Raw genomic sequence first — 26,952 nt, forward strand, 5'->3', positions numbered from 1 at the left:
GATGAGAATGGAAGCTGTAATGTTCACAGGAATGAATTGGCTTTGGGGACCCTGAAATGAGAGTGACTACCTATGGCTGGTCTGTTGGCCCTTGTGGGTTGATTGGGGAACTAGATGTATCTGGGTTTTTAGCTGCAGAGGTCATCAATACTGCAATGATAACCAGATTATGATATGTAGTTACTGTATATAGCAAGAAGTTGAGAGGGAGGGTGACCGTGATTTAGACTGTGAGAACTGTGCAGGGGTGTCTATGACTTTATACTTGAGGTTTTATGAGGTGACAGATGTGAGCAAGGAAAGCACAAACCTTACTTCTCCAAGATGTATAGGTGCGAACCTGGCTTGCTGTGAAACCAGTTCAAAACATGTTGATCCCAAACCCTTGGTTATCTCAAATGCTGTGGATCCTGTGAATGTCTGTTTACTTGTAAGACACACACACACACTTCATCATTTAGATTGAAGTAGTAAATAAAATTCAACATTGTCTTGGCAGGAGAAGCCAGAGTGTGGTAGTGGATGGTTGGCCTGTGACTAGGGGTATGCCATGGGGATCAGTGCTGGGTCCGTTGTTGTTTGTCTTCTATATTAATGATTTGGATGAAAATGTGGTAAACTGGGTCAGCAAATTTGCAGAGGACACCAAAATTGGGGTGAGTGGACAGTGAGGAAGGCGATCATAGCTTGCAGTGGGATGTGGACCAGGTAGAAAAATGAGCTGAAACATGGAAAATGGAATTTAATGCAGATGTGTTGTACTTTGGGAGGACAAACCAAGGTAGAACATAGATGGTGAACAGTAGGGCACTGAGGATTGCAATACAACAAAAGTATCTGGGAATACAGATCCATAATTCCTAAAAAGTAGTGTCACAGTTGATGGTCGTAAAGAGAGCTTTTGGCACATTGGCCTTCATAAATCAATGGATTGAGTACAGAAGTTGTGGATGTTATGCTGGAGTTGTATAAGACATTGGGTGAGGCCTAATGTGGAGTATTGTGTGCAGTTCTGGTCACCAACCTACTGGAAAGATATCCATAAGATTGAAAGGGTACAGAGAGAATTTACAAGGATATTGCTGGGACTTGAGGATTTAAGCTATAGGGAAAGTTTACATAGGTTAAGACTTTACTCCTAGGAGCATGGGAGAATAAGCGCAGATTTGAAAGAGGTATACAAAATGATGAGGAGTATAGATAGGGTAAATGCAAGTAGGCTTTTTCCACTGAGGTTGGGTGAGAGTAGAAGTAAAGGTCATAGTTTAAAGGTGGAAGGTAAAATGCTGTATTTTTGGGAACCTGAGGGGAAGCTTTTTCACACAGACGGTGGTGCGAGTGTTGAACGAACTGTCAGTGGAAGTGGTGGATGTGGCTTCATTTTCAACATTTAGGAGAAATATGGATAAGTACATAGATGGGAGGAGTATGAATGGCTATGGTTCACGTGTAGGTCAATGGAACTGAGCAGAATAACAGTTCAGTGGGGACTGGATGGGCTGAATAGCCTGTTTCTGTGTTTGTATCGCTCGTGACCTATGAAGAAGAGAGGTAGTTTGAGACAAGAAGCCACAGTAAGTCAGTTTAGTGCCTGAAGATGTATGGAAGTGTGCTGAGGAAGTAGTGTAGGGTGGTGTCAAGTGATATTAATACAAATGTGGAATGATTGGCCCTTAGATTGAACCGTTAGTAAAAGTAAAAGCGTTTCACCTGTTCGTAAACAACAACTACCACTATGCAGACCAGTGTGGCTGAAAGTCTTCTCAAAGACAAATTTGGAGAGTTACAGAGATCAAATAGCATCGGCAAACATGAAAATCTTGCCATAACATTCAGTGGGTGCCAAGACATTTAGAAATATGTGCAGAATTGCTGCACTGTACGTTCAAGCAATTATTAGCACCAGAATGATATCTTTTGGAATTGTCTAAAGGAATGTCTGTATCACCTCATTCTGTTTTGAACCCTGGTGAGCATTGGCCTATCCTACTGAATTTGTCTTCATGAGAAATTTCAATGGTCCCATAACTAACAAAATGAATCACATCTGTACCACTTCCAAGATGAGTGTATCCTTCCTTGGCTGCGGAGACTAAACCTGGAGACTGTTCCAAGTGTGCTCTCACTGACACTCTGAATGAATATAGCAATGCTTCCTTACATAAACCACCTTTCACTGAAGCCCAACACACAATGTAGCTTCCAAATTGCTTTTTGTACCTGCAATTTAACCCATTTGTTTCAAAGCAAACATATTGAGGTTTGTGCACCAACATTTACTTGTTCCTTACCATTTCAAAGGTAATCAGTGGGTCTTATAAGGAAATTATGGCAGTTCGGTGATGAATTGCTGCTATTTGTTCTCTTTAGTGCCAGCATTTTAAGAACACCCATGTGAACTTGAAGGTCTCAGAGTTTCTGCTGAGGTTCAGCCCATAGTTCCCAGCTGGTCTTGACATGCAGCACAGCGGCAGTACATGAGCCTGATGAAATCTCAACAGTTACACTGGGGAATCTGATCACTGAACCAGTGCCAGTTTAGAGCAGGAGCAGGAACAGTGAACTTATTCATTTGAACAGACAGAATTGGCTGTGAGATTTGAGAGAGAATGACAAGTATAAGGTAATCTAGGTTAGTTTTAATTAATTGCATTACTTTAATTTTTTTACAAGTGTTTTTAAAGACGTATTTTAAAGTATTTATTTAACCTTTTTTGAATTGTCGCATTAACTTTCAATAGTTTTTTGAATGTTTTTGAATTTTAGTGACCTTTAGAAATTTTCAAAAAATGCTACTTTTAACAGCTAGTAAAGTTCAGGACAAGAATTTTCCAGTTGTCATGGTTCTGTAAGTCATTTTGTGAGCAGTGTTTGATGAGGCCCACATGTGCAACCTACTGCAAGCCACAAGATATTATTGCTCCAAGGGCTTTGCCATTTCGTATCCTTGCCCTCCCTTTCAGCAGGTTTCACTGCAGTGGAGAGAAAAACAATTCAAAAATTCAAACTTTTCTTGTGTATTGATGACTAGAGCCAACAGGCCATTCTAGCAACATTTGGTCTGTCCTGTTTCCTTTTTTTTCTGACCAGCATGAATAACTTTACAGTTCTTTGGGAGACCTGTGGCCCTAATGACCCAGCTGTAGACTGCACTTTTATACGGCGAGCAGCAGCTGTTCAGACTGCGTTGTTGAGGAGAAACAGTCGAGGCACAGGCAGAAAGCCACTAGAGGAATCACGAACACAGCTAGTCTAAGAATGGAAAAGATATTAGACATCATATTTATGTTGCCACAGATCCTCTTTTAAGAGGTGCAGCTATGGCTTCAACAAAGTTGAGCTAGCTTCAGATACTACAATCTGACAACAAAGTCATGCTAGTGTAGTGCATGTGCATCCCATAGTGAGTCAAATAACTACTGATTAATCTTGTGGTGCTGGAGAATGTTACTGTGATTGCTCCGTTGTAAGTCAAATATTAGTCATTGCAATGGATTAATATTGCCAAATAATTTTAACAAGTTTTTAGAATAGTGTCAGTAAGCAGAGCTTTTTTTCTTTGAAGATCTTTACGCTCCTCTCCCTTATTGAATCCGACTGTCTAACTATTATTTTCTTTGCAGTTTAACAGTTAATTATCTGCCTGTATTTTATATAATTGCTTATATACAAGTAACTGCTTACTATGATTGCTAGTGGTTATAGTATGCATAATTGTTTAATATGCCTCGAGTGGCTATACAAATTATCATTCTGGAAGCTCTTTGTTCTACATAAGTGAATAAGTGTTTTCTCATTGGTTAATTTTTACTGCAGTATTAACTAAATGCATTCTAACTGAATGCATTTAATTTTTAATCTATAGATTAGAATGGAATTTTTCTTATCTCTATGTGTATAAAATAGCTGAATACAAAGCAGCGCCATCTTAATCCTCTTCTTAATCTTCTTTGTCTCTTGTCAGTAAGCCTTCTGCTACTAGCTTTTGCGCCTGTTTCTTCTGTTCTCTCAAAACGATCATGAAGCAACAAGTTTTATGCCTTGTTCCTGACTACTAAAAGTATCTTGGATTAAAACACCAAAATCGATCACCCCAAATATCGTGTTTCAGTGATACGTATTTGATTGTTGTGCACTGTTATTTAACAGTGCTCCTGGAGAATTCTGTTTAAAGTGCACTGCAGCACATATTTCATTTCTTGAACCACATTCCATCTGGCAAATGCATTAAGCTGATTGATCTGCACCAGCTTGCAGCCAGCCAAGACAGTTTTCCAAAATGTTTCCTGCCTCATTAATGCGATTTAAAATTGAAGAATCTCTTATTTCAGTGAAACATTTTTTTAAAAGTTACACTGTACCTAGTCCTTTGAGATCTGTGATTGGGGTTAGTCTACTTTTTGCTGATGATGGTGTGGAATCATTCCTACATCTGTAATAACACTGAATGAGAGGCAGAAAAGTACTGAAGACAAGCAGGTTTCTGCATGCAGAAAATATTCAACTCTACTAGAAGCCTCTTTTTTTTTGTTCCTGCTTAAAATTATATTGGATCCTGTGGCGTAACAGATGGTAGGGTGAGTTATTGCCTGATAAAACATGGGTAGTGAATTAACACAATGATACACTGTATGTTCATGCATGTGCAGATCAGACAACTGAAGAACATTTGGCAGTATAACATTGGCAGGAAATCAAATAAAGGATGGTATAATTTATGGAAAATTCTCTAAACAAGCTTTGACATGTGACTTCCTTCAATAAGCTTTGCTTCCAAGGACTTCCTTTAGTTGGAAAGTTCCTCTGTAAAGCAGACTGCTGTGCTGTGGCTACAGTTATGCTGTTCAGAAGTGAGCTTTTATGTTCCTAATATACTTTAGAAAGTCCAGCTTACAATTCTTTTCTGCATTTTATACCAGCATGCAAGGAACTGGTGGCTACAGCTGGTGATCGGAAACCGAATGCCTTTGTTCAGATTGCAGTCATAAATCCTACACAGCAGAGCCTGACCAGATACTCTAATACTGAAACAGTGGAGGTGAGTGTCTCAGTGGTACTTAATTTCAATTGCCTTCTGTGCATGGATTTCCTAATATTTACCCTCAGATATTTGTGAAGTCGCACCCCTAGCCCCAGAACTTGAGCTGCTTGTTCAGTAATAAATTTGAATTAAGACTATATTCTCCCAGTAAATTCGAGGAGCCTGATTTTGCGGGACCTGTGAATGATGTGTTAGAAGTCATAGCTAATTTCATATTTTGAACCTTATCACTGATGGCAGAATTTGCTTTTGTAAAAGAGGATGAAAATGATATGTTGACCAAGTTAAAACTAGTGAAGGCGATGACCTGATTTTGATACAGTTTTACCGAAAAGGAACAGTTGATAGAGGGCACAATACTCTGAATATTCTTCACGTCAGCAAAACAGGTTGGCAGAAATACCTACCTGCAGTTGTTGGAGGATTCTACATGCCGATATCTGTTTCTCCTGAAAGCACAGAGCTGACTTCTTTTAATCCCCTTGGATGAATCAAGATGTGCTATTATGCAGTAACATTTTGGTTTCTTGGCTTGCTGAGGTGTGCATTGTGCCTCTACATCATATTATGATATTCCTTGGTTTATGAAGAAATGGATGTAGGAATTTCAAAAACTATTGTCTACTTTTTTTGAACAGGCAGTCCCCAGCTTACAACAGGGTTCCATTCCTGAAAACTATTCGTAACCCAAGTTGTTTGCAAGTTGGAAATGAACAAAACAGTGCGTGGGAGAGGATTACAGAAACAGCTGTGACAGGAGAGAGCAAGTGGGCTTGGGAAGAGTAGTCGGCAACCAGACTCACTGACTCAGGGAATGAGCGAGTGAGTTTACACAGCACTCCTAGCTCTGTTCATCTCAATCTAGCCCCCAGTTATTATGGGGGGGCAGTTTGGGATGGGGGACGGAGGGGTTGTTGGGGAGTGAAGGTGCACAGAAGTACCCTGTTCCCATTTGGATGCTTGCTGCCCCACAGTAACTGGCAAATCCGTTCTGTCATTCCCGCCGGGCTTCCAAATGCTTGTTTGTATGTGTGGGATGCCTGTGACTTGGATGTTCAGAACCTGAGGAGGATCTGTATGCATAAATAATGTGTAAATTACCTTACAGTAATAGTGATGACAGATTGCAAAATGCATTAGGATGAGTGGTGTGCAAACTTGCAGACATTTTATTAAAGTTTTACTTTAACCAGACTGTAAGAGTATGATTCAAAAACAGCTTTATAGTTCCTTGCAGAATGCAAATACAGGGCAACGTATAGGTAAAGCAGACAGCTTCTCAAAAAAACTTGTATGGCCTTAGGGAAGAAATACATTTCCATTGGATTCCTTCTAATAAAAGCAAATTAAGCAGTGGTAAAATGAAAAAAATAGAATATTTTTTAAAAGATTGAAAGAAATCCTTCAAACCAAAAATAATAAAAGCTCTGTTCTATTAAATTGGGGAATATATGACAGGTGCTGAAATTGTTTCATCTAATCAGTCAGCTTACTGTGGTGTGCAAATTTAACTACAAAGGGCCCGCCCTTTGGTTAGTCTAAGACAGTATCTTCATATTTAAGGCCCATCACTGTTCTTCTTTTCATTTCATGACAAGCAAAGTGTGCTTTTGTTAAATAACAAAGCAATTTTGATTTCACTGATTTAGCACCTGATTTGAAAGCAGTGACTCAATTTCCTTTGAAGTAGGTGTCTAATTTTATTGAATGGCACCCAAAGTCTCCATTTCATTTTCCGGAACGTTGTGATAGGAAATGTCGCACTTTCTGCAGGAACCTGTGGAGGAAGTGCATTCATGGATCATAATGCTTTTGTCTTTGAACTGAAGTGTTTACTGCGATTTCTTTGACCTGTGCATAAAGCTGTACAAATTGCTGTCTTTTTAAACATTTTACAGTATAAATATACTAATATGAAATATATTCAATCCTTTCAAGTTAGCAGTCTAGAAATGTACCATTAATCAAATTTAGACTTTTATAATCGCCCTTCAGTTTTGTCCTCTTTGTTCCTAAAGGTACTGATTCACATTGAAACATGTTTTGTGAATGATGTCTCCCTTCAGTAAGGGAATCCATAAGACTATTTCCTTGACCGTTCCGTGACGACAGGCATTTTTACTGTCACAGACAACACAGAGAATACTGTAATTGATCAGCAGGAGCCAATACTTAGTATAGTCATTGTACCAGTGTAAATAATCCAACGGCTAGTAAATAAGAGAACAGTGAGAAAAAAATCAAATAAAATTAGGGCAAGAATTTGGAGTTATAATTGTTTTTCTTTCTCATTTGTAATCCAGGGAGGCTGAGGCCAATTATAATACTCCTATTGCAATAATTAGCTAACTTATTAGATCCACTTTTTGGTGTCTTTTAGAGTAGCTTAGTTTTCAATTGAGTTATTTGAAGAATTACTATAAAATTTCTTGGAATTACTTATTTCTTCTCATGTATGAGTAGTTATGCTTTAATTATATAATTTTAATTTTGCATCATATTTTTCTTGTTATATACAAGTTCAGTAAAAGAATTATATACTGTATGGAGAGGAATATATACTTCATCACGTTAACTATAATGTTAAAATGTGATGTTTGATTAGTGTGTTAATCTTGAGTGTATTTTTTTTTCTAGAGAGTTTATGAAGCACATTTAACTAAGATATAACATCATATGCACTGTGTAAATAATTGTCTCAACATCAGTAAAGTACACTGAGCATTCTTATTACGTTAATCAAAAACAGGCTGGGAGACAGGACAGGATATGTGCCTTCATTACTCTATAATTATAAGGAGAAGATTACAGTCCATGGCAATGGGCAATTAGTGACAAACTGGCAATATGAACTAATTTTTATGGCTGCCACTGGTAATGGCAAACATCGATTAATTACATTACTTTGGTGCTCCAGTGACAACACTACCTCCGACGACAGGTAGCTTTGTTTGGGGTAGGGGAGGAAGCGGTTTTGTTTTTAGGCCATGCTGAACAGCTGAAGAATTCCTGCTTTGTTTTTTACAAGCTAGTATTTTTTTTGACTTTACTATCCCTTCTGCATGGTTAACTTTCAACAATTACCTTGTTCTTATTGGTTACGAGTAGACAAGAGTGCAACAAATAAAAATTTCTCAAATGTAAGTTTTGGTGGCTACCATCTTACAGCCTCTATAAGTGGTCCTTTCATATCCTTGGCCACCAAATGTATTTCATTCATTCATTCATTACCCCTCTTCTCTCTGACCTACACCATGTTCTGATCCAAAAATACCTTAACTTTAAAATTCTCATTGACATATTCATATCTCTCTCTAAGCTGGAGCCATTTCTAACTCTGTAATGATCTTCAGCTTTACAACTTTAACTGGACTCCAGTACATTCCCATCTTCCTTCATCCTCTTATTAGTGTGAATATTTTCAGCTGGTGAGGCCCTAAGTCTAGGAAGATCTTCCCCAAATCTCTACCTATCTACCTAACACTTTTCTCCGTACATGTTAAAACCTACCTCTTTAAACAACTTGTTGTTAACCTTAATGAGTCAGGATCCATAGTAACAATGACCACAAACCACTGGTATTCAGTGTCATTAGTTTGGGAAATTAAAAGCAACCTCAAGGATTTTTGTGTATGAAACATTCAACACAGTAATCCCATTTACGTCAGGAATTCAGAATTCCTCTTGAGGTGTTGCCTTCTCCACCACAGTCGAAGACAAATACTTACAGTGTACCATGAATTTCAGAAAGTTGTTCCACTTCAAATAGTCTGAAGATGTTGTACTTTTTGTGTAATATTTACATGTGTTTTTAATCATGTACAATCTGCCCTAATTTGATATATATCTCACATTTTAAAAATATTTTAAAAATATTTTATAAAATATTTTCTACAAATATTGGTTTGACTATAATTGTCATTCTTCATAATGATTAATAAGGACATATTAAAAAAAGTTTGTCAACGCAGGATAAGATTCAGATGGAGAGTCAGACTGAAACTAATTTCTGCCTTTCCTGGTAGCCAAGCTATTGGTCCACATCTCGCAGTACCTCAGGTCAGTGGCTAAGGAGGAGGTATTGAATCTAACCAAGTCCCAATTTTCAATTAAACAAGTCTGGTTTGGTATGATCTCGAATCTGTGTCCTGCAGATGTTGCAACTATGCTGCATATTCCTTCACTGGGTACATTTTCTGAGTTTGCTAATGATATGAAAGTAGATGATGAGGACATTGTGATTCTATAACAGGATATAGAAACACAGTGATGAGGAACTGGCACAGGAGAAGAGATAGATCAGTCATATTGAATAGTGAGGCAAGCTTGATGGGCCTGGTGGCTTACTCCTGCTCCTGTTTTCTCCTGTTCATATACAGCATGCTGTAGTCTGGCCTAAAGGATGAAAGTAGAGTATTTAGCTGATGGGGGCCCCAATCTGGCACTATGTTGGGAAGGATAGTTTGTTCCAGGAATGTCCATCAATGGTTGTTCATGAGGCAAAACAATTTCACTTTCTTTGCAACACCATAAAGAAGGACAATCTTCGGTACTTGGGGCTTGAGAGTGACCTGCAGTTGAATATTTAGAATGTTAGTTGTTCTTGAATTTTACTCTGAGGGAAAAAGAGGGATTTTCATTTACATGCCAAAAAAAGAGAGGGTCTTCCAAGACTTCCTAGTTTAGGCAGCTATTTGTTAAAAAGAACGGTCACTTCAACTCCTACTAATTCTCCAAGAGAATTCTTTAATCTGTGGGCTCCTGATCTGTTGCAGAGTTATGTGAGTAATGGATTAACACTCAGGGGAATATGAAAATACTATAATGCTTGTCTGGTTTATTTGATGTTCTTTGATCTCTCTCTTGGTTAAATCGACCATACAATGATGCTACAGTTATTTATATATATAAGACGGAAAAAGGGATGGAGGTCCAGCACCTAACTGATAATCATGATGCTTAATGATCCACCTACAACCCAAATGCCAAAAAGCATAGATAGGCTTCATCGTCAGCCTCAAAATCCTCTATACTGAAATACAGGGAAGTCCTCTTTAACTTCAAGGATCTGTCTAAGAATGAGGTTACAATGGTTACAATAGTGAGTAGCTGCTCATCGTTTTAATGCTATTGGAGTTTCTGGCTTTCAATTGATCCTTGTCAGCAAAAGGCATCTGAATAAAGGGAAGCTCTCACCACAGAGACTGCCATATATGCTGTGAGCATTCCAGGGGTGTTTTTTCTGGTCTTTAATCACATATTGTAACCAATATCTCCTAATGTGGCTCAGTGTGTGTTTTTCTTTTGTTAATTTTCCTGTACATTTCTTTAGAATTCCTTGCTACCTTCAAGTTGCTAAATAAATGCAACTTGCTATTGAGATCAGTCTTGCAGCTAACTCAGAGAAAGCATTAATTACCTCAGGGACTGCCTGAGTGGAGCTTTTCCTTATTTATTTATCTCAATGCTGAAAATCGGGTTCAGGCCACAGGCCAATGGATCTGCTGCTGCTGCAGATCGTATATTTCCCACATTTTCATATATCCACAACTATTAAAGAATTTTGTACTATAGGACACTGATGAATTCATAGCAGGGGTATTATGACCAGTGTTGTTCTCCTAATTTGAGGAATAATGCATTGGAAGCAGTACAGAGAAAGTTTACTAGACTAACACACAAAACAGGTATATTGTCTTATAAAGAGAAATTGGGACAGGTTGCTCTTGTTTCCAACTGGAGTTTAGGAAAACATTAAAAGGCTTGATTGAAACTTGGTCTTGACATATGGAGATGGAGAGGATGATTCTTCTAGTGGAAAAATCTAGAATTAGGGATCACTATTTTAAAAGAATGGCCCAAGCTATTCAAGACAAGATGAGATGAACTCTTTTCTCTCAGGCAATCATAAGTCTTTGGAACTCTCTTTCTTAAAGAAGGTAAAGAGGCCACTGAGTTTATGTTTGTGGTTTTCTGCTGCTGTAGCCCATCCTCTTCAAGGATCAACGTGTTGGGCATTCAGAGATGCTCTTCTGCACACCACTGTTGTAAAGTGTGATCATATGAGTTACTGTTGCCTTCCTATCAGCCTGAACCAGTCTGACCATTCTCCTCTGACCTCTCCAATTAACAATCTGTTTTTGCCCACAGAGCTGCTGCTCACTGGATGTTTTTTTTTTCCACACCATTCTCTGTAAACTGATGTGCATGAAAATCCAATGCGATCCGCAGTTTATGAAATATTCAAACTACCCTGTCTGTCATCAACCCATGTCAGGCCCAATTGGGTGGCACCGAAAACCTGTGCCACCCAATTGGTGTAGCTGGTAGGGCACCAAAAGCCTGTGCCAACCAATTGATGGGATCGCTCAGGACATCTTCAACCTCTCACTGCTGCAGTCGGAGGCTTACACTTGCTTCAAAAAGGTGACATTCATAGCAGTGGCCGAGAAAAGCAGGGTGGGCTGTCTCAATGACTATTGCCCAGTAGCACATCACTGTGATGAAGTGCTTTGAGTGGTTGATTGTGGCCGGAATCAACTCCTAACTCAGCAGGGACGTGCACCTGCTGCAATTTGCCTGTTGACTCAATAGGTCTACAATGGATGTCATCTCACTAGCTCTCCACTCGGCCTTGGATCACCTGCACAACAGCAATAACTACGTCAGGCTGCTGTTTATTGATTACAGCTCAATATTCAACATTATCATACCCTCAGTACTAACCAACAAGCTCCAAAACCTGGGCTTCTGTATCTCATTTTGCAACTGGATCCTTGACTTTCACACTGGGACACCACTGTCAGTGCAGATCAGAAATAATATCTCCTCCCCACTGACAATCAACACTGGTTCACCTCAACGATGTGTGCTCAGCCCACTGCTCTACTCTCTGTATACCCATGACTGTGTGGCTGGGCGCAGCTCAAATGCCATCAATAAATTTGCTGATGACAGAGCTATTGTTGGCAGAATTTTAGTGTTGATGATGGGGTGCATGGGAGTGAGATATATCAGCTGGTTAGGTGGTGTTGAAACAACAACCTTGCAATCAGTGTCAGTAAAACCAAAGATTTGATTGGGCACATCTAGAAGGGGCAGTAGAGAGAACACACAGCAGTCCCCATCGAGGGATCAGCAATGGAAGGAGTGAGCAATTTTAAGCTTTTGGCTGTCAACATCTCTGAAGATCAATCCTGGGCCCAACATATTGATACAATTACGAAGAAGGTACGGCAGCGGCAAAAATTCGCCGGGAGTTTCAGGTGAATTGGTATGTCACCAAAGACTGTTGCAAATTTCTATAGATGTACTGTGGAGAGATTCTAGATGGTTGAATCACTGTCTAGTATGGAGGGACCTCTGCACAGCATGAGAAAAAGCTGCAGAAAGTTGTAAACTCAGTCAGCTCCATTATGGGCACTGGCCTTCCCAGCATCGAGGACATCTTCAAAAGGTGATGCTACAAAAAGGCAGCGCCTGCTATTAAGGACACCCTCCCCCCATCACCCAGGATATACACTATTCTCATTGCTACCATCATTTAAATCTGAGGTGCAGGGAAAGTTTCCTCAGAAGGTAGTGAATCTCTGGAATTCTCTGCCTCCCGAAAATGATGGAGATCAGGCCACTCTATTGACATTGAAGTGGAGATCAATAATTATTTTCATAGTGACTTACTTCTGCTCATTTTTAATACTTCATATTTCCCTATGATATGGAAGGAAGCCATTTGGTCTGTTGAGTTCCAGCTGGATATCAAAGTAATCCCAGAAGTCCCACTCTCCTTTGCATCGTATTCTCTTTCTCATGAGCAGTAGCTCGTTCAAATTCTTTTACCATCTATCCACAATGGAGCAATTTTACAGTAGCCATTTAGCTAATGGCACATCGTTGGGATGCAGCAAGATGCTGGTGCACCCTCAGCAAACCTATGTAGTTACAGTGAGAAGGCGTAAACTCATTGCAGGCAGCAACAGAGGTCGGGTTGAACCTGGTTTTCCAGCGCTAACACCCGTCACCAGGCTGCCCTAATTCAGCTCTCAGTTATATAATTAGTTAACGGCTCAGGTATGCGGCAGTATTTGAGAATTTGAATAAGGTGACTACGTTATGATAACATCCCATTAATGTGCTAATTCATGTTGAATCCTGTTCATTGTAATATTCCTGTATATTTTATTTCGTTCCGGCTTTCTGCTTCAGTGTTTCAAAGGACTTAGAGGTTTTGTGTTATCTGCATTTCCACCGCTCATTGGCCAACAGAATAATCATAAGAATTAAGATGCAATTTCTACCATTAGGATTTTGACTTCATTGCTATAGTTCCTGTGTTTTTTAAAATTCTGATGTGTTTGTAGTGGAAAATGGTGAGCACTGTATCTGTTTAATCATGTTACTTTTGGCAGCCTGGAGTATCATAATTACTCATAGTGCTGTTATTTCTGGCAATTTGACATTTGTCATGTTAAAGAACAGAATTTTGAGGTTGTGCAGCCGAGTGTCACTTTGAAGGTCCTACCTTATTTTGTCAGTGAGGTGAATATTCAGTCCAAGCTTAGGGGAAGCCAATGGGTAGAAGCTAGTGAGTAAGAAAATACTTCGTACCAGCTACGTTAAGGTGTACACTTTCAGACTTCATATGTTGATGAATTCACAATAGCAGATTACAATACCATCTTGATACAATATCATCTGACCTCCAGCACATTCCCAATGGCTCAATTTTAGCGTCAGCTGGTAGATAAGATGAGTCTTGTAAACTGCTATCATACATCCATCAGCACTGGAAGTCTGGAAAATGGTCACATTATTCTGCCTAATGAGCAGCTGCTACAAGCCACACTTTTCTTCTTCTTCCCACTTACCCCATCCCCCTGCCCTTGCATCTGGCACTAAGTCCAGAGTTGCTTCCTTATTGATCAGAACTGAGCAGTTGGACACACCTCATTTCTGGCCCCACACCTTTACACCAGCCACAGGTAGTATGCCTGGTGTGGCCTATTCATTTGAAAGGGGTTGTTGACATTCATAAAAACTGATGAGTGAACCTAAATCATTTTCTTTTTTTCTTCCCCCTTTTTCAATTAATACCACGTTAATTAACCAGAGGAAAAAATGTTTTTTTAAAATATGGTTTAATGGTTTTTTAAATACTTCAATGTACTTCAGCTGTTTTTGAATGTTTCCAATGATTGATGACATTTCTACACATTAGTAAACTCCTTATAGGACATGGGATGCTGTATAGGCACAGGGATCCTGCAAGAAGTGAACACAGGCTTGACAGGGAAGGTAGGGTAGGCTTGACCCAAAAGCAGAGAGGTGGAGATGATTTAGCAGTAAACGATCCTTTACTAATAAACTGCAAAATAACAAACTACAAGGGGCCAGGGAGCCACAAACCAAGAGAGGCGAGATATTAATCACAGCAGGCAACAAGGTAACTGTAGGCTAGGAGCAACTGGTTAAGGCTGGCTGTTCTGATGCAAGAACTGTGGATGAGAGCTGGGATTAAGTAGGCTGCATGTGATGAGTTGCTGACTCCTGTTAACTGGCTGGAGACCGGGAGGTGCCTGCCTGTGCAGGCCTGACAGGACTTCCCCTCCTATGGGCAGGTCCCCACAGCCCAGGACAATCCAGGTGGGTCCTGTGGAACTCCTTGATGAGCGATGGTTCCAAGGTCAAACTGAATGGCTGTCAAGACCTCTCCTGCAGGCTGTCCATTCCCAGTCAACCAGGTTTCTGCACACCCCATTTAAGACGAGTGTGAATCCATCAACTCATGTACACTGGGCCACCTTCTACCGTCCTTGGTTCTGGAGGTGCAGGCTCAGGTGGGTAGAGTGACCCATGGACAATGGGTTCGAAGCAGGACACCTGGAAAGTAGGTGTGATCCTGAGGGATGGTGGAGCTGGAAACAGTAAGTGACTGGACTGATGATGAATAATCTTGAGGGAACCAACAAACCGGAGCAAGAGCTTGTGGGAGTCAGTGCATAGGGACGGATATGGAGCAGACAGCCAGGCATTGTCCCCAGGCTGGAGTAGTCTGGCTGGGTGCCTCTGGTGGTTGGCCTGGCAGCTGTAGGCACGGTTGGCAGCAAGGATAGCCTTCTGTGCCCTCCTCCAAGCATCCTGGCAGCAGTAAACCAAGGCCCTGGAAGACGGGACCTCCACTGTTGCTGCCTCTGTGGAGAACAATGGGGATTGGTAGCCATGAAGCACTTCAAAGGGTGATATACCCGTGGCAAAGGAAGTATGTAGATTGTGGGACAGCTTAGCCTAGAGCAGGTACTTTGATGTGGAAAGAGTAGAGGCATCGAAGCATCACAGAAACTTGTTGACTTGCTGACTGGTTTCTTTCTGACTGTCCGTTGATCTGCAGATGATAGCTAGGGAACAAACTCTCTGAGATGCGGAGAAGTGAGCAGTATACTCACCAGAAGTGGGAGACTCATTGTGGACCCCGGTCTGACAAAATATTCTGAGTGAAGTTGTGGAGGTGAACTACATGTCAGAGAACTTGATCCGCCATCTCAGTGCCTGATGAAAGCTTGGGGAGAGCAATGAAGTGGGCTGCCTTGGAGAACTGGTTCACCACCATCATGATCACTATGAAGCCCTCAGAAGGTAGCAAACCGGTGATGAAATGATGTAGCACCACGTGCGTCAAGGGACTGGCAGGAGCCCAAAGGGCTAGAGGAATTAGACTGGGTATATTGGGGGCAGGCAGCAATGAGCTGATGTAATCTGCGATCGTACTGAAGGTGATGTCCAAATCGTGGTATTCCTGTGGCTGATTGCTGAGATCAAGGTCTTCCTCTGTCTCCATGGATTTATAGGATGAGATCACCTGAGGTTGCAGGAAAATGCTCTGGAGGTTGGTCCCCAACACAGCAGTTCACCTAATGACCAAACGAAGTGAGGGTTGTGAGTGGAGAGCCAGGGGTAACTCAAGCTGAGAAGAGTGTTGGGTTAGTCAATCAGGATGGACTTGTGGTGCTATCTGATGCTCATGTGCATCGGCCCTATGCCTGCCCTGACCACGCCAGACCCCAGGGAGTTTCTGTCAATGACCGTGATGCAGAAGGGGTAAGGGATAGGCTTGGTACGGAGTCTGAGCTGCACTCTCAGAGCCTGGTCAAGAAAGTTGCCTGCCGTGCCAGAATCCACCAGAGCCTCCTGTTCGCGTAGAGCTGTCGGGGTGTGGAGGAGGACAGAGAGAGTGAGTTGGGCTATGGTGTTGGAGCAAAGACAGGGGAGCTTACAAGATAGGCTTCTCGTCTCTATCTGGTGGTGTTGCTTCCCAGACGCAGTAGCCATTTAATGTGTGGGTGATTGGCTAGTCTGCAGTAAGCACACAAGTTGTTTCTCCACTGACGATCGTGCTCTTGGGGGGTTAAGAGATCTCTTCCTGCATGGGTTCCAGAGGCATTGCTGATGAGGGTCCTGAAATGATTCTGGGAATGGAACTGGTGTTCTGGCTGATCATGTGGAGGGCCGGTCCATGAGACGCTTGTCAATATGGAGGGCCAGAGTGATGAGGCTTTCGAGGTCGGTGTGCATCTTCTGAGTAGACAGGTATTCCTTTAAGCGCTTTGAGAGACGGTGATGAAAATGGACCAACAGCTCTTCTGCATTCCATTTGCACTCTGCAAGGGTCCTGAATTCCACCATCTTATCCAGCACTGAGCATAAGCCTTGACACTGGTGAAGTATTTGATCCACTGCCTCTCTTCCACTTCCCTGAGGGTTGAAAACCCTGTGCATCTCAGCAGTGAAAGTATTATATCTGTTGCAGATAGGGGTGTTATTGTCTCAGTTAGTAGCGGGCCAGATCAGAGCTCGCCTGGTCAAGAGCGAGATAGCTCGGTCCATAAAATACAAAGATGGCTGGAGCTGGAAGTGCAACACACACTGGGACAGGGAGACGTGGCATTGGGTTGGGGAACCGTCGGAGCGTTCGGGCACTGGAATCCAGGGTTTTGAGGGAAGAGGTTGAATGGTGTGTTGCTGTATCGAGGTGGAGAGTTGTTTGAGAGTGGCTAGCAGATGATCATTGCTTTCCTGGTGCTCTGGATCATGTGCTCATGTTGATGGCCGACTTCCTTTAGGCAAGCAAACTCTACTGGGTCAATTGCTAGTTCACCCATCCTGACAAAGGCTAAGAGCATCTGGTTGAGGCTGGCTGCTTCGATTGCTGAACAAAGACTGTGGATGAGAGCTGGGATTAAATAGGCTGCAGGTGATGAGTTGGAAATGAGTGGCAGGTGACTTCTTTTAGATGTGTGGATATAGGGACGTGCCTGCCTGTGCAGGCCTGACAAGGCTGGGTCTGCTCCAGTGTTAGGGAGACACTTTAATGAGCAAAAAGAGAGGCAAAAATGGTACTAAAACAAAAAAGAGAAATAAATAAGTCTTTGTTATATAAGTGTATGGCAGATTTTGTGAAACTTCATTCTATGTGACCTAAAAATGAGAATACCCTTGGGGTTGTTAAAAATAATATTACATAAAAATAGTTCAGACATACTAAACTACTTAATGAAGACTGGTGGGATGGGATACAATCTATATCCCAGGAATAGGCTAACAGATTATTTTGTTTGAAATGATGTGATGTCATTTCTTTGGGTTATGTTAAAACATTGACCATGGCCTTGTTTGTTTCTGTGTTTGGTAAAAAAAATTGAACTACAAACATTTGTAAAATTAGAAAGATAAGATGCAACTGCGTTAATCAATATATGAAGTATGTTATTACATAAATTATAGATCAGTTCCTCTGATGGTTTCTGAATTTTTTTTTGCAGTTTTTTTTTGTTTCCTCAATTTTAATACTATATTCATGATGCTGTGGATAAACATGTTCTATGAAACAAAAAAACTTACAGCTGATACTTTTAGTGTGTTCTGAGTTGATTTATGAATTCTTAATTTTAATGAGTTTGATATAAGTAATTAAATTACATTCAGCAAATAAGTACTTGAAACAGGCACCAAAGGCAGGTTATTTTCAAATAAAAGCAGAAAATGCTGGAAATATTTTGGTAGTCAGGCAACAACTGTGGAAAGATAAAAACAGAAGTTAACATTTCACGATGAAGACTCTTCAACTGAGTTGGAAAAGCAAGAAAATGAATGAAAATGAAGTTACAGAAAGTGAAGGGGTGGGTTTACTATCATTGACCTATGTTGTGAAATGTGTTTTGTGGCAGCAGTAACATGACAAGGGAATAACTGATAGGATGAAGCCAGAGCTGCAGTGGCGCTGTTTATAAAGCTACCTCATTTCAAGATTAATGAGGGGAGTTAGAGATTACAACCAAACAAAGGGAACTATAAACTAGAAATGCAGGTCACAGAACTGTAGCCAAAAGGTGAATATTGGAAACGTCCAGCAGATTCTTTGTAAAGTGAGAAATCATTTTTAAAGTAATAGATCAGGGTCATTTCTGATACATTTCAGCCACCTGAGATTGTTGAGTTCATTTTCACATTTGAGACTATTGTCAATGTACTTTAATTATGAGTATATAAAAAAATGAAGAGCAGCTGTTATATAAATCCCCAGTCAGATTATTTTGTTTCTGAGTAAACTACACAGAAAGCAGAACTGATTTAGGCAGTATGATTGACAAAAGAATTGCCTAATTGTCTCCACAATGGCTGGGGTGGCATCATCAGTTGGCTTAACCTTTTTTATATATGTGATTGGCCTAAGAGGTGATACACTTTCCACTAGTTTCAGCCCAAAGAAAAAGTGTTCATTTTAAGTGGCTGTTTTACTTCAACAATGTCAGGACATTAAGTGCCTTATTTTTAAAAGTATTTTGTTTCCTATCATGGTGCTGGCTATGAAAAATCATTATATTAAAAATACTGCAAGTATAATGGATATAAATGTTTTCCTGCTGCTCTGGATCATTCTGAGATTGATTATGTGTTACAATATGAAATAAATTGATACTCCAGGAAAGAATTTACAGTCTCTTACAGAGAAGAAGTTAACTGATTGAAATAAGTGATCACAATGACTACACATTTTAACATAGGAAATTATGTACATCAAAGCGATACCAATGATGCATAATAATTAAGGAATTAAGGAGTCCTTATCTAGTCATTAGATATATTTTCAGATATTTTCTCTGTATATTAAGTTGCGATCTTATCCTCACATATGCTATTATAACGTAAACAGAATTATCTAGCTTTTTCCAGGAATAGGGAAAATTTTATCCCGCAAAAAAACTTAACAGCAGTTCAGTATCCAATATTTAGGTTTAATCTGCCTTACTGTTGCCTCTGGAAAGAACAACAATTCTCTTGCAATAGTAACTTCACATCCTACCTCCAAGTAAGCCAATGCTGAGCAATTCATATGCTTGGATTACTGACTCACAGCCATTACATTTCCTACACAGAGAATTAAGAAGGTCAAGCAAATAGGTCAGCATTTGAGCAGGCTCTTGGGTATTCTTCATGTTGTTTTGAAGTCAAGGTTAATGCAATAGTTTCCAAGAAAACATTAAAATTGATTCTTTGCATTAGTCTAGCTTTCACATGTTACTATGTATTTTCCTCACAACAATAAATTATTTTCTTTCTCTTTGCCTCTAGTTAGTAATAGGATAAATTTTATATTCACCAGATTTTTATTTAGAACATAGAACACAGACATCTGCAGCATATTACAGGCCCTTCAGCCCACAATGTTGTGCCAACCATGTAACCTGCTCTAGAAACCGCCTAGAATTACCCTACCACATAGACTTCTATTTTTCTAAGAGTCTCTTATAAGACCCTATTGCATCCGCTTCCACCACCGTTGTCAGCAGTGCATTCCATGCAGCCACAACTCTCTGTATGAAAAACGTACCCCTGACATCCCCTCTGTACCTACTTCCAAGCATCTTAAAACTATGCCCCTTGTGTTAACCATTTAAGCCCTGGGAAAAAGCCTATGGCTTTCCACACAATCAATGCCTCTTATCATCTTATACACCTCTATCAAGTCACACCTCATCCTCTGTTGCTCCAAGGAGAAAAGGCCAAGTTCACTCAACCTATTTTCATAAGGCACACTCTCCAATCCAGACAACATCCTTGTAAGTATCCTCTGCACACTTTCTATGGTTTTCACATCCTTCCTGTAGTGAGGTGACTAGAACTGAACACAATACTCCAAGTGGGATCCAATCAAGGTCTTGTATAGCTGTAACATTACCTCACGACTTGAACTCAGTTCCATGATTGATGAATGCCAACATGCCATATGCCTTCCTAACAAGACTGTCAACCTGCGCTGTAGCTTTGAACATAGAACAAAGAACATGGAAAACCTACAGCACAATACAGGCCCTTTGGCCCACAAAGCTGTACTGAACATGTCCTTACCTTAGAAATTACCTAGGGTTACCCATAGCCCTCTATTTTTCTAAGCTCCATGTACCTATCCAGGAATCTCTTAAAAGACCCTATCGTATCCGCCTCCACCACCGTCGCCGGCAGCCCATTCCACGCACTCACCACTCTCTGAGTAAAAAACTTACCCCTGCCATCTCCTCTGTATCTGCTTCCAAGCACCTTAAAACTGTGCCCTCTCGTGCTAGCCATTTCAGCCCTGGGAAAATCCTCTGACTATCCACACAATCAATACCTCTCATCATCTTATACGTCTCTGTCAGGTCACCTCTCATCCTCCGTCACTCCAAGGAGAAAAGGCTGAGTTCACTGAAACTATTCTCATAAGGCATGCTCCCCAATCCAGGCAACATCCTTGTAAATCTCCTCTGCACCCTTTCTATGGCTTCCATATCTTCCCTGCAGTGAGGCGACTAGAACTGAGCACAGTACTCCAAGTGGGTTCTGACCAGCGTCCTATACAGCTGCAACATTACATCTCGGCTCCTAAACTCAATCCCTTTGTTAATGAAGGCCAATGCACCATACGCCTTCTTAACCACAGAGTCAAACTGGACTCGGGCCCCAAGATCCTTCTGATCCTCCACACTGCCAAGAGTCTTACCATTAATACCATATTCTGCCATCATATTTGACCTTCCAAACTGAACCACTTCTCACTTATCTGTGTTGAACTCCATCTGCCACTTCTCAGCCCAGTTTTGCATTCTAACAATGTCCTGCTGTAACCTCTGACAGCCATCCATACTACCCACAACATCTCCAACCTTTGTGTCATCAGCAAATTTACTAACCCATCCCTCCACTTCCTCATATGGGTCCCAGAACGGATCCCTGAGGCATACCATTGGTCACAGACCTTCATGCAGAATATGACCCATTTACAACCACTCTTTGCCTTCTGTGGGAAAGCCAGCTCTGGATCCACAAAGCAATGTTCCCTTGGATCCCACGCCTCCTTACTTTCTAAATAAGCCTTGTATGGGGTACTTTATCAAGTGCCTTGCGGAAATCCATATACACTATGTCTACTGTTCTACCTTCATCAATGTGTTTAGTCATATCCTCAAAAAATTCAATCAGTCTCATAAGGCATGACCTGCCTTTGACAAAGCCATGCTGACTATTCCTAAACATATTATGCCTCTCCAAATGTTCATAAATCCTGCCTCTCAGGATCTTCTCCATCAACTTACCAACTAGTGAAGTAAGACTCACTGGTCTATAATCTCCTGGGCTATCTCTACTCCCTTTCTTGAATAAGGGAACATCATCCTCAACCCTCCAATCCTCCGGAACCTCTCCTGTCCCCAATGATGATGCAAAGATCATTGCCAGAGGCTCAGCAATCTCCTCCCTCACCTCCCACAGTAGCCTGGGGTACATCTCGTCCGGTCCCGGTGACTTATCCAACTTGACCAGGTTCTTTTCCCAATACCAGATCAAGTACAGCCTCTCCTCTTGTAGGCTTATCTACACATTGTGTCAAGAAACCTGCTTGAACACACCTAACAAACTCCACCCCATCTAAACCCCTTTCTCTAGGGAGATGCCAATCGATATTTGGGAAATTAAATTCTCCCACCATGACAATCCTATTATTATTATTATACCATTCCAGAATCCGTCTCCCTATGGACACGGACCTCAAGATCTTTCAGATCCTCCACACTGCCAAGAGTCTTACCACTTATATTATATTCTGCCTTCAAATTTGACCTTCCAAAATGAACCACCTCACACTTATCTGGGTTGAACTTCACCCACCACTTCTCAGCCCAGTTCTGCATCCTATCGATGCCACACTGTAACCTCTGACATCCCTCCAGACTATTCACAAAACCCCCAACCTTTGTGTCATCAGCAAACTTATTAACCCACCCTTCTACTTCTTCATCAAGGTCATTTATGAAAAATAACAAAGAGGAGGGTTCCCAGAACAGATCCCTGCAGAACACCCTGGTCATCGACCTCCATGCAGAACGCAAACCATCCACAACCACCCTTTGCCTTCTGTGGGCAAGCCAATTCTGGATCCACAAAGCAAGGTCTCCTTGGATCCCATGCCTCCTGACTTTCTGAATGAGCCTTGCATGGGGAACCTTATCAAATGCCTTACTGAAATCCATATACACTATATCCACTGCTATACCTTCATCAATGTGTTTTGTTACATCTTCAAAGAATTCAGTCAGGCTTGTAAGGCACAAAGCCATGTGGACTATCCCTAACCAGATTATGTCTCTCCAAATGCTCATAAATCCTGCCGCTCAGGATCTTCTCCAACAGATGGCCCACCACTGCAGTAAGACTCACTCGTCTATAATTTCCTGAGTTATCTCTACTCCCTTTCTCGAACAAGGGAACAACATTTGTGACCCTCCTATCCTCCAGTACTTCTCCCATCCCTATTGATGATGCAGAGATCATTGCCAGAGGCTCAGCAATCTCCTCCCTCGCTTTCCACCGTAGCTTGGGGTATCTCACATCCAGTCCTGACAACCTACCTAACTTAATGCTTTTCAATAACTTCAATAATTTCTGTGATGTAATAAGTGTTTGAGTCCAAGGGCTCTTTCTTTTGGTTAGAAACAGAAGTATTGCAGTGCTTTTTTATGCAGTGTTTTTGGTTAGAAACAGAGGTATTGCAATACCTTTTCAGTCAGTGGGATAAGCTTTGCAAGCATTGAAATTACACATGAATATTGTGTGTACAATTCTCATTGCAAGATTATGTCAGTATTAGCTTAATGAGAAGTTCCTACATGATGACATCAGATGCTCTGGAGGACTTTTATTGCAGAATGAGTGAAATATTCATTGTAAATGCATTGAAACTCATAATGTTTCATTGGGATGATTTTCCACCTGTTTAAGACAAGCTTCTTTCATCAGTGCTAATGTGGCAGGTAGCTGTTTCTAAGATTTCACAAACAAGAGAAAATCTTCAGATGCTGGAAATCCAAGCAACACATACTAAAATGCTGAAGGAACTCAGCAGGTCAGGCAGTATCTATGGAAAAAAGCGCAGTCGACGCTTTGGGCCAAAAACCCTTCGTGTTGTTTCTCCTGTGTGCTGTTTCTATGATTTCAATGGTTGTAGTGGGCTCCCATCTAGAACTGCTGCAGTTCATCTTGCGAAGGTATTCTTAATAGACCCAAGAACTAGCTCAACTGTAAGGAAGGAGCTGTGTTACACTCAATTTCTAAATGAAATAGAACCAGAAGATAATGGTATTTCATTGAACCTGCTGACCTTGAATTTCAAGGTAATCCAGGTTTGAAAAATACTGTTGAGACCTAGATTACTTGCAACAGTACATTTATTAACTCGAGACATGAAGTACATGGATTGGGTAATTCGGGTAGTGGAATGGGAGCTTTGTTTCACATGGTGTTGAGATACGTAAGAATGTTTGGATCTATATTCACCAAGTACAGAGAGTGCAAATGCCTGGGAAACGATGTACAGTGGTGCTAGGAAGCTTGTGAACTTTGTAGAATTTTCTCTATTTCTAAGTAAATATGACCTAAAATATGATCAGATCTTCATGGATGTCCTACAACTACAAGGGGTGATTGATAAGTTTATGGCCTAAGGTAGAAGGAGTCAATTTTAGAAAATCTAGCACATTTATTTTTCAACATAGTCCCCTCCTACATTTACACACTTAGTCCAGTGGTCGTGGAGCATACGGATCGCTTCTTTGTAGAAGTCGGCATCTTGGACCTCCAGCAAGTGGTCCACAGCAGGGGTGATTGATAAGTTCGTGGCCTAGGGTAGAAGAAGATGAGTTATTAACTTCAAACTTTCTGCATAATCACTCAAAGAGTTGAGCTGCATGTGCATGTAACAAGAGCTGTATAACTCATCTCCTTCTACCTTAGGCAACGCACTTATCAATCACCCCTGCTGTGGACATTTTCTGGAGGTCCAAGATGCTGACTCAGTGGGCTGAATGGCCTAATTCTGTTCCTATGTCTCATGGTCTTATGGTCTGTGTACGAGGGGTGATTGATAAGTTCGTGGCCTAAGGTAGAAGGAGATGGATTATACAGCTGTCGTTACATGCACGTGATTATGCAGAAAGTTTGAAGTTAATAACTCATCTTCTTCTACCTTAGGCCATGAACTGATCAATCATCCCTGCTGTGGTCCACTTTCTGGAGGTCCAAGATGCTGACTTCTACAAAGAAGCGATCCGTATGCTCCACGATCGCTGGACTAAGTGTGTAAATGTAGGAGGGGACTATGTTGAAAAATAAATGTGCTAGGTTTTCTAAAATAGACTCCTTCTACTTTAGGCCATGAACTTATCAATCACCCTTCGTACTTGTTGGAAAAAGTATGTGAACCTTTGCTTTCAGGAACTGGTGTGATTCACTTGTACAGCATTAACTTCAACCTAAATGTTTCCAGTAACTGTTGATCAGTCCCGCACATTGGCTTGGAGGAATTTTAGACCATTCCTCCTTACAAAAATGCTTCAACTCTGGAATGTTGGTGTTCTTGCTTCCATGATCTGCTTGCTTCAGGTCCTTCCACAATATTTCTGTAGGATTAAGTTCAGGACTTTGACTCAGCTATTCCAAAATGCAAATTTTCTTCTTTTTAAACCACTCTGTTGTTGATTGACTCTTGTCTTTCGGATCATTGTCTTGTTGCATTATCCAATTTCTATTAAGCTTCAGGTGACAGACTGCTATGCTGACATTCTCCTGTAAAATGTCTTGATACAATTTGTTGTTCCCTCAAGCTGTCCAGATCCTAAGGCTAGCTATGATGCTCTTTCCCCCCATGCTTCACAGTTGGGATGATGTTTTGATGTTGGTGTATTTCCTCCAAACCTAGCAATGTACATTTCTGCCAAAAAGCTCAATTTTTGTCTCATCTGTCCACAGAACATTGCCCCAGAAGTGTTGTCGAACATCCAGGTGGTCTTTTGCAAACTTGGAATGTGCAGCAGTGTTTTTTTTTGGAGAGCAGTGGTTTCCTCTGTGGTGTCCTTCCATTAACACCATTCCTATTCAGTGTTTTTTTTTCTTATGAACAGAGACTTTAGGAAGTTCCAGAGATTTCAATAGTTCTTTTGCTGTTACCCTTGGGTTCTTGTTCACCTCCTTCAGCATTTCATGTTGTGCTCTTGGTGTGATCTTTGCAGAATGCCCACTCCTTGGGAGGGTAGCAACAGTACTGAGTTTTCTCCATTTGTAGACAATTTCCTTACTGTGGACTGATGAACACTCAGGTCTTTAGAAATGCTTTTGTAGCCTTTTCCAGCTTCATGCACCTCTACAATTCTTCTTCTAAGGTCCTCTTTCTTGAGAACAGCAAGCTCTGTCAGTAACTTGACTTTGTGTGCCTTCTTTGTAGGGCAGGGCACCGCTACAACCCACATCAACAATCTCATCTCATTGATTGGAACACTTGACTCCAAATAGCTTTTGTAGACGGCATTACCCCAGAGGTTCACATACTTTTACCAACAAATACATGTAATATTGGATCAGTTTTCTCAATAAGCAAATAAATGAACAAGTATAATGCTTTTTGTGTTATTTATTTAATTGCGTTCTCTTTGTCTAGTTTTAGTACCTGCATGAAGATCTGATTACATTTTAGGTCATATTTATGCAGAAATCGAGAAAAATTGACAGGGTTCACAAACTTTCTAGCGTTACTGAAAATGTTTTACAGAGATGGGAGTTGAGTTATTTATTGTAGGATGACTAAATGCTGATTTACTTTTGTAACCATGGTATTTAAGTGACTGATCTTGTTAAGTTTCTGGTCTAAGAGGATGATGCAAGCTGAGCAATGATAATACCTACAAATAAGATAGTCGAGAGCAAGGCTCTCTTATTTAAGATGGTCATTGTTTTTACTTCAATGACATGCACATTCCTTACCTCTTATCAGCCTATGTCTGAATGCCATCAGCTCATGCTGCATGCAGGCATGATTTATACTTTGAAAAGTTATGGATAGGATCAAATATTAAAGTTATGAATAGAATAGGTAAACCACCTCATTTCTGACATTATGACACTGGAAGTATCATTAACAAATTGAATTGAATTTGGAACAAACTTCACGTCTGATGTCAGTGACCACAGTCCTGATTCTCATTCTGGTTGGGTCAAGGATACTGCCCTGAATAACACCCCTAATAGTATCTTAAAGGCTGAGAAAATAGGTCTCACAACACTGTCCGCAATTTTCCTTTGAGATAGGTATGACTCAAGTCCTTGGAGGATTTCCCATGATTTACATGAATCAGTTTTATTAATGATTTGTAAAGCCAGACAGATTTCTTCAAAGCAACGAGATAAATGTCTGGAGACCACCGAATACTGGGAGAGCTGTGCAATAAAAAAAAGCAAAGGAGAGAGAGCACCTTCCATCCCATCCAGCAGGAGATGGTGTAAGATCTGGTTGGTCTGTCAACACACAGCATGTCCAGCATAGGCTTGAGTGAAAC

At 40.8% G+C, this 26,952-nt stretch overlaps 1 protein-coding gene across 4 annotated transcripts in view; it reads left to right on the top strand.

The window, feature by feature from the left end:
- Nucleotides 1–26,952, top strand: part of inpp4b (inositol polyphosphate-4-phosphatase type II B) — an 805,146-nt gene that overhangs the window by 431,497 nt on the left and 346,697 nt on the right. For all 4 annotated transcript variants that reach the window (XM_063046598.1, XM_063046596.1, XM_063046599.1 and 1 more), the window contains one exon: nt 4,920–5,038. In XM_063046598.1, the coding sequence (XP_062902668.1) occupies nt 4,920–5,038 (119 nt within the window). The remainder of the gene's footprint in view (nt 1–4,919; nt 5,039–26,952) is intronic.

This window comes from Mobula hypostoma, chromosome 4 (assembly GCF_963921235.1).
Source record: "Mobula hypostoma chromosome 4, sMobHyp1.1, whole genome shotgun sequence".
Lineage (NCBI taxonomy): Eukaryota > Metazoa > Chordata > Chondrichthyes > Myliobatiformes > Myliobatidae > Mobula > Mobula hypostoma.